A 13439-nucleotide genomic window follows, 5' to 3' on the forward strand; every position below is an offset into this window, starting at 1 on the left:
AAAAATACACGGCGGGATAGCCTGATAGGTTGGGCCCATGTCCAAGAGTTTGTGGGTTTAACCACTGGCCGAAGACTCTCTGTGCAGAAATGGTGACTGGTGCACGTTAAATCTGTCGAATAGCAAAGTCCTCCCTGTTTCCATAACAAACTCTGGGGGTACTAATCCAAGAGTTCCTTTGTCTTCTGAATTGGTTCAAAATTACAAGGCTGCGGAGTTGAACATTAGTAGTCGTAAACCCAAAATTGGGTCGGCTGTTCAACGACGGTCATAAAATAAAATAAACATATTCAGAGCTTTTAAAATGCCATCTAAAGAATGCAGTCTAGGCAAAACAAATTTTAAAATTCTTTAGCAAGATCAATACACAAGTAAAATGGGAAGGAGCCTCTTAACTGATTTGTTTAGAGTGTAAATATTTGTCTCCTATTGAGGAATTATCCAAAGCTAGGATCAACCGGTTCTATTATGTAATGAGCATTGCTGTGTGCATGTTTAAGGAAAGAAGTAACTCTTTCTCACCCTTCAGAACCGGTTTTTGCTTCTATTCTGAGCAGAGATATGAGGCAAATATTTATGTTTTAGCTTTAAGCTCAATTAACAGTTAACTTAGCTATATCACAAAATGAAAAGTCGATTACATCATTTTTTAAAAATTAATAAATTACTTAAACAAGTAGTAAACTTATAGTAAATGAATCATTAACATTGGAAAGAATTTTTTAAAAGTTAAGCTATTTTGGAAAAGGAAAAAAAAAAAAAAAAATGCTTGAATTATTGATTTGATAATATCTTTTGAAAATTAAGATTTATACATTTTAGCATAACTGTTGCATCTCCTAAGAAAATTTTTATTATCCATACTAAGTTGAATGCAATGTATTTTTAAAAAAATTTAAGTTCAGAAATGTTTTTCTTTTTAAATTCTTAATCATGTTTAAATTATAATGTTTTAAAAGTAACAACCTAAAGATACAAAAAGTATGTGTTGAAATAAAAATATTATCAATAAAATGATGAAATAACAATACTGAATATAAAATAGAACATCACATGTTAGTAGATTATTAAATAACTAAGTATTACTTTTGGGATTTCAACAGCAATATTGATCACAGGAGATGATGAATGAATAGTTTCAAAGGCATAAGCACCAACAGATAAAATTTGTGTTGGGGGAAAAAATTTAAACACCCCTTTATCATTCTCAGGCACTAGACTGATAGGAATTTTTATTCCTTTTCCAACAGAAAAATCGTTAATCTGTGAATAAAGAAAATGAAAGAATTTCAAATTTAAATATAAAAATGAAAAAATAAAGTTAACATAAAAACGTGAAATTCATACTTACACAGCATTGGGAACTCTCAGGGAGATTTAAAAGAAATTGTTCGAACTCTTCAAGCCAAATTTTAACACTTTCATTTATCTTTATCTGATCTTTTAAAAGTTCATCGATCTGAAATATGTAAAGACAACCAATTTATATTTAGATTGCTATGTTGAAAAGAAATTGGATAATCAATTATAGTGTAGCAGACAAATAGATAAGCAGATTTCATCTTGAATGAATAAATTTTTCATACTTTAATTTAATATAAATATGTTACCTTTAAAGTGTATAATCCAGTTATTTCATAGAATAACTAGGTATTTCATGAATTAACTAATGATAGACCATTAAAGTGTATAATCCAGTTATTTCATAGAATAACTAGGTATTTTATGAATTAATTAATGATAGACCATTAAAGTGGAAAATAAACAATTTTAAAGTTATTTTCTAAAGCAATTGATTATAAATAGCTAAAATCTCACGAAAAATATATTCTATCCCAAATAAGGATGATTAATTAATATTGTGGAAAAGCAAATGATATAATTTATTACTGCTCATATCAATAATTACATATAAAAGCAACAGAATGAAACGAGCACACACATTTCACTGCAAAGTAGTTATAAGTGTAAGCAGCTAGAATCGGTTCAAAGAACTCGAGTACCGTATTTCAATTGTAAAAATTTCAATTGTAAAATGCATTTTTAAAATGTCATTATATTTTTAAAGGAGAAAGTACTTTTTAATTACTGTACACATTCTTAGAATAAAAAAGTTTCTTAATTACTACTAATTGTCAAGTAATGGATTAGAAAATGTTCTATAATCAGAATTTAAAAAAAAGGAAAATAAAAATCATTATACATAAAACTATCATTAGACTGTGTTCACATATTAGTCAAAAACCTGGCATGAGAATCGATTAGCTATCTTTAAGAGAGTTTTGAGCAAGATTCTGGGTGCAATGGAAAGGTAGAAATTCGAGAAATTTAGTTACTAGGTAGTATAAAGAATAAATAACTAAAATATTTCACTAGTTAGTGAAAACTTTCATTAATCCATTTACCAATTATAAGTTTTTCTCTTAAAACTAACATTATATGAAGTAAAATAAATTTAACAAATGTTTTAAACAAAACTAATTAAAAAAGGCAAACTAACCTTCATTTAAGGAATATTTTATCAGTGTTTTAGTAAACGTTTAATATTACATATTTACCATAGATAAAGCATTATATTGCACAGGGTTGGGTTTTTGACGTCAAAAAGTGGTTTTTGACATGACAAGGGTATAGTACTGGTTTAAACCGTCAAAAAGGTCAAAAACTGAAGTTTGCCAAGAAAATATATAAACTTCAAAACTACCAACAGTTGCCATGCATTATATTGAAATTTAATTATACTATAGGTAATCAGCAGGTTTTAAAATATTTTTTAATTAAAATTAAGGTAAAATAACAGATTTAAAATCTCAGAAATTTATATTCAAATGCATGTGCAGAAAAATTTTGCACAAAAATTGCTTAAATATTTATATTTAAAATTTTTCTTTTTCTTTTTGATACTTAAGAAAATTAAAAGTTTATTACTATGCATTTTTGACATATAAGGAACATATAACTAATATTTATAAGGAACTTACAAGTTATGTTGTATAAATACAAACTTGATATAAGATACAAGTGTATAAAATTTTTTTTTTAATGTTATACCGAATATCTTTATTATCCAGTATGTTAATTTGAATTTAAAAGTAGTTATATTTATGAATAATGATAAATATAATTCATATTGTTTATTATATTTATTTATAATTATTACACTTATCATTTCAAAACAATTTTTATCTCTTAATTTTTTTTTCTCCACTTGTATGAAGAATACAAATAATGCATATCTTGAAAGCAAGAAGTAATTATTCAACAGCTGAATATTTAGATATTCAACAAAACTATATCGTATTCAGCAAACTGAAATTCACAAGTATTTGGATAAACTAAATTTTCAGCATAGTAAATGAATAGGCTGAATATACTGTAAATCGACACTAACTACTCTGTGTATTTAACAGAAAGCACTTAAATTTGTATTGTCTTATGTTAAAAAGATTATTAAGAAGATTTAAAAGAATATTAAAAAGATTTTTCTTTAAAAGAAGATGTCTAATGTACAAAACTGCTAATGTTTATCTTTAAAAATGTCTAATTTTTAGTATAATCTATACTATACACTAAATTTGGTTATAAATAAATTTCTTAATAATATCACTGCAGATTTTCAATAACAAATGAAAATGAATACATAATATTACAAAAGATGTGAGTTTTCAAAAGTACAAGATTTTGGTTACTATTCAAAATATAAGTGTTTCTTCAAAATTTTAAATTTATTTTTTCTAGAACATATTTAGAAACACTATCCTTTAAAAAATATATAAATTTTATGTATTAATTAAATTTCACATATGAATATAGGTTTTTGACATTTTCGACAGTGAGGTTTTTGACGTGACGGTTTAAACCATGGTTTAAACCAGTGTTTCCCAACCTTTTTTGTACCATGCCCCACCTAAGCCTTTCTAAAATTCTTATGCCCCCTTATGTAACATATACATAATTTTTAATATTAAAAAATCAAATTGTTCACTTAAGAAACTTAGGAAATTGTTAGCGAAATAAAGTAAGTAAATTTTCAGAACATATAATGAAGAACTAAAATTCAAATTCGAAATAATTTTAATAAATATTTTTCTATAATAATTTAATATTTTAATTAAGTGAGATTCTTGCCTTTGATGCTTGCTGCACGTAGATTTTATCTTAGGTTTCAATTTGGTTAGCCTCAGTCTCAAGTCACCCCGTTGTGTTATATCTAGACGATTTTTTTTTTACCAATAAAATCATTTACAGCACTAAATCCACATTCAGCTAAATATGAAGATGGAATCGGTAACAATAGTTTTCTTGCACATTTGATTGAATTTGGGTATTTGTTTTCTGTTTCCTCACGAAGTCATGCCATCACTCCTTTCATATTAAATAAGGTTTTAACTGGCTCATCATTTTGCATTTCTGCAAGTTCTTCTTGATATGCTTGATATATCAGACAAATCCACTAACATGGACTGCAACATCCATGTTGGAAAATAAATTTGTTTTAAATCAGAATATCTTTCTTTTAAATCAGCCGATAGAATTTTCAAATGATAGACAATAACAAGTAAAGGGGTATCATTTACTTCACATTTTTGGAGCCAATGAAACTGTTCAAAGTTTTTGTTGTTAATATATTTCTGACATAACTCAATAAGGGTAATGAAGCCATATATCTTCTCTTTTGCATCAACAAGGTTTTATTTGTTCCTTGAAGCTTCTTATTTAATATATTCAGTTTTTCAAAGATATTGACTAAATAACTCACAAATGCTTTACCATCGACTGTAAACAGATACTTCATTTCAGGTTTGTCACTTAAAAAACCCCTCAGTCACATAATATTTATTGATCGCAATTATTTAAGAATTTGCTTTTTTATTTAGATTTTGTCACCGAAATCTCGCATTGCACTTAAATGACCCAGAGCAAAAGGTTTAAACTCATGTCGAGTCCATTTTTGAATTGCCCCCCTTTGCAATTAAATTGCCCCCTGGTGGGGCATGGGCCCCACGTTGGGAAACACTGGTTTAAACTGTCAAAAACTGTCACATGTCAAAAACCTGCCAACCCTGATATTGCATTGCTAAAAGCAACAAAAAAAAAGTTATTTAAGTAAAATTAAATGTAAAATTACAGAGAATGTCTGATATCTAAAATTATGAAAAAACATAGAACTAACAGTCATGACAGAAACAAGCTAAGACATCAAATGAGAAATTGGGAAAGTAAATCAACATACTATCCCTTTATTACCAATTGGAAAATTGCAGTAATTTATGATGTATAAAAACACTTGATAAAGAACAACTGCAGTGTACCCAATCGAAATACATGCATGACTGGTTTGCCATATGTAACAAAAGTTGGATTGGCGAAGTATATGATAAATGGCTTAAGGAGTAGCTTTATTGGTTAAGTCTTTAAGGGATTTGAATTTAATTTTAGTAAAAAGCATGAAAATAATTTGAAAACCAAAATGAGCCAAGTTATTAGCAAATTTGTAACTGAAAAAAAAAAAAAGTATAATAGTAAAGTAACAGATAAGTTAGGATCAGAAGTCTCTCTCCCTATAAACTTTTCTTTTTCACAATAAAGCTATTTTTGATCATTTTTAAGAATTCACAATTGGTAGATCCAAGATTGTCATGTTTTACTCAAAACATGTTGATTTGCATTCTATTTTAATTATGAAGCTAATAAGGGTTTTTTATTGTCAAGCACCTGGATAATGCTTAATCTTTCACTTTCATTCAAAATATAATAAAAGTAAATAAAAAATATGAGGAAAATTTGTTACAAATATGTCAAACATTTAAACCAAAAGGAAGTTACATAAATAAAAAGTATTTTGATTTACATATTTTAAAAATACATTAAGAATATATATTTAATGGATAATTTGAAAATAAATGCCTGATACTATTTAAGCTAATCAATAACCAATTGTCTACATGGAACACCGCTTTCCTCTCTCACCACAGTTTCAACTTATAAATAAATCTCATTTTATACAATACTGTATTAGTTTAATCATATTGTAACACAAAATCACACTTACAGTTTCAAAGCAATAATTTTTTACCAAATAATTACTAAAATATTATGTAACCTATATATCCAGAATTTTCTAAATTCCTGTGGCTGGCAAATGTACTTTTAAGGCCTCAGAAAATGTTTATTAACATAAAAAAAAAAGATTAATCATATCTGAAGACAATTTACCTGCATTTTCAAAAGATTAGTGTGAGAATCTTCATAGGACTTTAAACTATTCAAATCATCTATACCAAGTTCATTTTGAAGAATCTTTTTCTTCTTTTTGTTCTTGGGAAAATGCACAACCTTCCTTTTATGATTAACAGATTGCCACTCAGAGTCTGTATCACCCATATTTTTGATCCTACATAGAATATTAAATTAAAATAAATGAGAACATATTTCACTAAATTTAATATTTATACATCTCATCATGTATGCATTAATCTAATAACATAGAATGTTTTGCTATGTTGTAAAATGCTACTAGACTAAGCTTCAATACTAATATGTTTAATACACTTAAATTACAGAAATAAAAACTTGAACTTAAATAAAACTTAAACTTTATGTATAAAACATAATAAAAATTTAAGAAGCCAGAATGTAATTCTGAACTTTATATTTGCAGGTAATAAATTTAAGTTAGGATTCTTCTTAATAAATACTTATTTCACCCTTTAGAACAGGAAATTTTGCCTGGCACCCAGTTAATAGATAAATACTTACTATTCTAAGTAGTAAGCTATAATTTTCAAAAAATTTACTCACATTCAACTGACAGAAACATTAATCATTTTCAAAGTAAAGATTTTTTCACATAATATCCAGACTTCTTTCTTTTAATTACTCTTTTTTATGTTTTGATGAAAGTGTTTGATAAAAAATCACTTTTAAACATTTCTATGATAATGACTAGAAAATAACATTTTGAATCAATAACATTGTTTTAAATGTAACAAAATAATATCTTTCTTGAGAGAAAACGGATTTCGTCGCCAACTTGCTGCAAATATGGTAATCCTCCCCATCTCCCCTCTTTTTATGATCTGTATGCTCTCCCCAATATTTCAAAGAAATATATATGTATATATATATATTCAGAGAGAGAGAGAAAAGCTGACTTAAATTGATTATGGAGACTATTCCGTATATTTTTCTTTGCAATTAAAATTTCAAGAACTTGAAGAAATAGCTACACGGTTAATCGGTCGAATTTAGTGCCTAAAATCTAACACCTTTACTGTAGTTTAAACAGATATAATTAAAGCAGTAATTTAAAAGAGAAACGTAGCTTTTCTATTTGGAGATAACAAGTAAAGTTGCAAAAATCTATAGTAAACAATAAAATAAGCATTACGTCAATTATTAAGTCTTCTGTGAAAATTTTCTAAAGAAATAAGATTATTAAAATATCTACAAAGTAGATTTTCTGACAAAACCTAAAAAAACAGTTCACTTGATCAGAAACACAAATTTACTTTACCGTTTTTAAATTTCAATGTATAGTGATGATATAAAATTTTTTTTAAATTTATTATTGAAAAACGTGCTTTAAAATTTGTTTACAGTTTTCGCTATTAGCTGTTCATTTCTGCTCTATTCAAGATTCGCTGTGAGCTAAAACTTTTGATATTTGGTCAATTTAGGAATTGGTAACTGGGCGGAGTGAGCTTGACGCTAGCTTTTATCCATCAATCTTCTTATAACCCTATATTGATTGTGTGGTGTGACCAAACTTTTTCGCCAAAGCAATTGGCGTTGTTTAAACAAAAGCTATTGTTAGAGGAAGCCATTCTCTGTATTTGGCTGCGAGGGATTTTATATTTTATCATCATGAAAGTTTTAATTACAGGTAATTCTTATTAATTAGAGATTTATAATATTAGTGTACGTTTCATAGCAGTATATAAAAAAATTACATGAAATTTTTAAAAAGATTAATGAATTTTATTAAATATCTGTGAATACCACGCGTTAGATTTTAAAGTAAATAGTTTGTAAAATGTATGTATTTTAAGAAAATCGTTATAAAAATTCATTTATCAAAGTTTTTCTCTGCTTCCTTAGAAATCCTTTGTTTGATCTGCCGAAATTGTGTGAAGCAGTTTAGTAATGAAATTTCATTTAGTTGAATTACTTGATTTATGTTTATTTTAGTGACATAATACAGAGGTATCTTTTTTTTTCTATGAAATATATTGCTAATTAAAATTTATTATATATAGAAAGATTAATATTGAATTTTCTTAAAAATAGTGAAGAGGGTTTTGATCATGTCTAAAATAATTTGTTTCAATTTTATTGTAAACTAATCTAAAAAAAAATTCTGAGAGAAATGGAACAAATTTAGATAATATTTATCATTTTCATTCACAGTTACTGCATTCATTATTATTCTTTTAGGTTGTCTTAACTATTGAATAAATTATGAGCATGCATACTTTCAAAAAAAATTTTTATTTTATAGGTGTATCACAATTATGTGCAAAACAATTTGTACTCAATAATTTGTTTTATTTAAAATACATAAATCAAATACTATAATAAATTAGAAGATAATTCAGATTAGCAAGTTATCTTAAATTTAAGTTATCTTTATTGGATATTAATATGAAATTGAATTTTTTTAATTATTTAACTTCTCAAACTATATCTATAATTGTATTTTTTTCATTACCCTAAGATTTTTGACAGTTTACGTGGACAATGTAAAGCAAACTTTTCATATTTCTTCTTTCTCTTCATAAAATACTTTTTTACTAGGTGATTCCTTGGAGAAGTATTTGGCTAATTACTTAAATGCTGAATGAAAATGGGATATCGATGTTTGCACACCCTGGAATCGGTGTGGACAAATTAAGTGTGCAGTTGTGAAGGGACGATTGTGTTTTTGTCTTAATTCATGTTGGTAAGTTGAAATGTAATTTATTTACATATTTAATGATTATGTATCTAAACCATTTGTTGGCATTGTTAGTATCTTGTGTAAATATTCTAATTCAGATACTTATTTATTTTTTTATTAATATTACTTATGGTTGTGCTATAAAATAATAATTTATTTTGCTTTTCTTAAAAATAAAGGAACTAATGATGTGCAATTGGGTACAATGCCCAACTTTAAAAAACTGGCTTGTGGGGTTATTGGGGAGATTTTGTTTGGTTATCTGTGGAAGAATAATTCTGGGTAGCCAGCCGCCAGGAACTAATAAAAAGAGTAAGGAACTCAGAAGGTATAACTCGTAACCACCCCCGGACAACTATCTACATGTGTTTTGTTTTTTTTTTGTTATTAAATTTGCAAGTTTAAAATCTGTTTAGCACCTTGGCGATTGTAGTTGGCACGGCAGATCACAATACAGAAATATTTCTGAGTTGTTTTTCTCGAACGAAGAGTTTAGAAATTTCTCTTGCTGAAAGATCAGCGTATGCATCAACATTTTGTTAATCTTGAAAACGTCACTATAAAGCGATTCAATGAAGTAATTAAAACTTTGTGAATTTTACTTTGGCTAATGTTCTGTGAATCAGCTTTATCTGTGGATGAATGTATTGGTTAAGATCACATACATTTAAACTGCCAGGGCCATATTCAACTGGCAAACATCTTTGAAGAATGCATAGCAAAGTTGCTAAAAAAAGAAGTGTATTTATACACAACTTCATATACTAATAATATAAAAATATTGTAATCTTGTCTTGACATTTAGCCAGATAACCAGAACTCATCCCATACAAATAAGAAAGAGTAGTCACAGTCAGATATCTGTTTAGAAGAGATTTGGGTCCGTTAACGAACTATTCACAAAATATCTTTTCATAAAAACGGACATTTCACAAAATAATTTATCCTTTACTCAGACTCTTCACAAATTCGTTTATCTTCATTATTGTTTTGTTAATCGAATAAGCCCTTCCCAGGGGGGGGGAGAACGACAGATGTAATCTAAATAAATTTTGTCTTCGGCAGACACTTCTTCCTTTATTCGTCCGAAATGAATATGCTGCGTTCAGCAGTATAGGCAAAATACCAAATATTTGTATGTTGCATCTCTAATTTAGTAGCAGCAATTGCTGTTTATTTTTTAAATTTTAATTTTTTTAATTATAATTTTACAGTGTTGGACATAATCTTGTAAGTCTTTACAATTTAAAAACTCCTTGAAAAAGTTTTTTTTTTTTTTTTTGCAATAACAGACCCTATTTGCACAAATTCACAAAAGCAGGACCCTGGTTGAAAGAATGTGACTTAACGTTTATTTTATATTCACAAATTACAAGTAATTTTTTTCCAATTTTACAAATACGGACCTTTTACAGAATGTCTGGACAGATCCCTGACAGTACTTGAACAGATTTAGTACTATGATGCTGTAAAGAAAAATATTCAGTAGAGAGTGTTTTTTTATAATATTCTTATCTGTGCTACTTTACACAATGCAGAAAATTTTTTAGATGCAATAGAATATTTTATGACTAGTTCTCTCTCTCAATGATTCTGGTTCTACCCTTAAAGGGCAGAGGGAAGATTGTTTAGAGCATTGTACCTGAATTATAAATACTCTTCCACTTTAAATGCCTTTGGTAAAATATACTAAATGAATAATGCTAATAACGCTAATGAATAATGCCAATTGCTATTTCTAAATAGCAATGGGTATATGTTCAACACTAAAAGAGATTATAAAAACTTTTAGATTGCACGGAGATTGATCTAATTCTATTCTTTGTTAGCTTAAATGAGATCTAGACTTAACAGAAGCTAATATGAGTGTCTCAGTTAGTATCTTTCTCTTTTATTACTATAATGTTTTGATTATTCGGAGAATTGTATATTTTTAACAGTGGCATTATACCTTAATCGTTGTGAGTTTTTTTTCCCCAACTGTATTGTTATAGTATGGATTGTTTACTGTTAGTACAGCACTGTTTATAAATTATTACAGTATTAATAAAATAATTAAAGTCAGAATGAATTAAATTATCTTTTAATGTTTATCAGTATTTGTCTTTAATCACACCGTGGTTAAGGAAAAGACAGTGCCCTACCAGTTAGTATATTCCTCTTTTATTAATAATATATATTCTTTTACTTTGATTATTTCAAAAATATTTATTAATTTTGTTTTTATCAGTGGCATTTATTGCATTCTAAATAAAAACTAATTTAATGTTTGATCTAGATACTAATAAGTTTAGAAAATTAATTTATGATTTTATTTTTTATTCTTGTAAAAGGTTTAGAAAATAATATTCATTAAGGAACTGGTGATGCCGACAGAATTTAGATGATTAGATACTAAAAAACTGGGAACAGTGCAATCAGACATGTCAACATGTACAAACACATCAACGTGTACTGGCTCATCATTAAAAGTCAGCGTGGGGATAACACAACATGCACATTCCATGATCCATCATGGACTCGTGCCTTTAAGAAGCCTACGTGGCTGTCTCTAGGGTAAACGGTGACTCAACAGTGCACACACCAACTGAACAATTGGCTGTGGGGTCATTTATGTTGTGTAAAGAAAATATAATAAAATCTGTGCTGTGACTAACTATTAAATGCTGTGATGTAATGTCCTGTGATTGTCTTGTTCTTAAAGCCATTAGTCTTTATATGTAAACCCTGATTGATGCTGCAATAGAAATATTAAATAATATTAATCAGACACTTTCCCTCTCTTTCAGATGTAAGTAACCTGACTAAATTGGGGATCTGCAAAAAGAAAAAATCGAGCAACAAAGCTAATGTTGCAATAATTTACACTCCTTTTTTATGTCTTGATTTTAAAGTGACAGATGTGTCAATTCCCCGAGTATGAGTTTGAGTGATGCTTCCTCCCAAAAGAGTTGTGAGACCACTCTGAAAGTGTCGCAAGTATGCCATATGTGTGGAAAAAGATGGATATGCCAGATTTAATAATAATAAAAAAATTTCTGTTAATCTGTGCTTATAACTTAAAACTTATACTTCTGTGCTAAAAGTTCTTTCACTCTGTAATTCAAATTGATTCAAACTAATGTATGCAATCCTTTATTAGATTCACAATTTGAAGAGTTGTGCTTTTATCTATATACTTAACCATTGGTTGAAATCTTAACAAGGTATCTTGATTACAATATTAATTTGAAGCAACTTGTTCTCTTCTAGCTTTTGCCTGGATTCTGCTGATGATTCATGTTTGTCCCGGGGAATGGTCTCACAGCATTGTCTGCTTAAAGCTTTTCTGTGAGATATATTTACCAGGACTTGATTTTCTACAATGGTTTATGCAGAGTCTCATTTAGTTTGAAGAATATCTCTGTACCGTAACAAGATAACATTTCAGTCATTGATTTTGCTATATGTATTAAATATAATTGTATATTTTTTAAATTCATAAAAATAATTAAGCTCTTTATTTTCCGGCACGGTTGTCAGTTATTAATATAACTGAAGTCTTTGATTGGATTCTGATCCACTGTAGAATTTTAAAGTAACATGATTTCTATTTTTTTATCTAGAAAAATGCTTTTATTTTACAGCTGACTAAGCAGACAATAGCATAGCTGCCAACTGTTCAGAATTTTTCGGATTTGTTCCTAATTTTTAAATCCAATCTGATATTTTTATAAAAATTCCGAATTTTCATAAAATTTTTGATTTTAAACCAATCCTTTTTTCTGATCGCCACAAGCATGCATCCTGTGATTATTGTGCTAAAGTAATTTTTAGTAGCTTTTTATTGGAAAATATTATTCCAATAGCTGTCTGTTGCTGATTATTTCACTAAATTATTATTTTTGGAAATTTTTTTTTTTGTAGTATTTAAACACTTGCATCAGAAATATTTGTTTATGATGTAGATTATTATTTACCAGTGTTTTATAATTTGGAGATAAATAATTATATATTAATAGGTAATGTTTGTTTTTAATATATTATACCGGTATTCCTAATTATAAAACATTAATATTATAAGTTTCCCACAAAAGATAGTGTTTATAGTTTTGTTTTACTAATTTACATATTTAAATGTATGTCTATTAATGTTACGATTTAATAATTAAATTTTTATCTTACTCTCGTAATTAGTGCGTATAATTTTGTCGCATATAGTGTTCCTCATTTTTGATTCATAAGGTTGGCAGCTATGCAATAGTTATAAAGAAAGACTTAGCTGCTGTTTTTCTCAGGATGATGCCACTGATAGTGGTCATAGACCTTATATGATTGCATCTGCAAGCACCTTCATAGAGTCAAGCTAGCTACCATACTCTGTCTATTGTGTAAGAACAAAAACAAATATACGTGCTTCAAATTCTCAGATCCAACTTGAATAATTTTTTTTTCTTCCTTTTTTATACTTTTTACATATGCTGTACTCTTACCACTAAAAATAAATATATTCAAAAGAAAA

At 27.7% G+C, this 13439-nt stretch overlaps 1 protein-coding gene and 1 long non-coding RNA gene across 4 annotated transcripts in view; one reads left to right on the forward strand and one right to left on the reverse strand.

Annotated features, from left to right (window-relative positions):
- Positions 1-7652, reverse strand: part of Mat89Ba (nucleolar protein 6 Mat89Ba) — a 31888-nt gene extending 24236 nt beyond the window's left edge. Inside the window, exons 1-4 of one of the 3 annotated variants that reach the window (XM_087157424.1) lie at positions 7517-7652; positions 6217-6394; positions 1352-1459; positions 1087-1263 (exon numbers count right to left, since the gene is read on the reverse strand). In XM_087157424.1, the coding sequence (XP_087013550.1) occupies positions 1087-1263; positions 1352-1459; positions 6217-6384 (453 nt within the window). In that variant the 5' untranslated portion in view covers positions 6385-6394; positions 7517-7652. Of the gene's footprint in view, positions 1-1086; positions 1264-1351; positions 1460-6216; positions 6395-7390 lie in introns of all 3 variants that reach the window. The other 2 variants (XM_087157425.1, XM_087157426.1) reach the window with 2 other exon arrangements.
- A 93-nt stretch (positions 7653-7745) lies between these two features.
- Positions 7746-13439, forward strand: LOC147815809 (uncharacterized). Its single transcript, XR_015431398.1, has 3 exons — positions 7746-7885; positions 8797-8941; positions 11728-13439. It is a non-coding gene; the product is annotated as an uncharacterized LOC147815809 (long non-coding RNA).

This window comes from Parasteatoda tepidariorum, chromosome 2, assembly GCF_982258835.1.
Source record: "Parasteatoda tepidariorum strain Cologne lab strain chromosome 2, Ptep-v5.0, whole genome shotgun sequence".
NCBI lineage: Eukaryota > Metazoa > Arthropoda > Arachnida > Araneae > Theridiidae > Parasteatoda > Parasteatoda tepidariorum.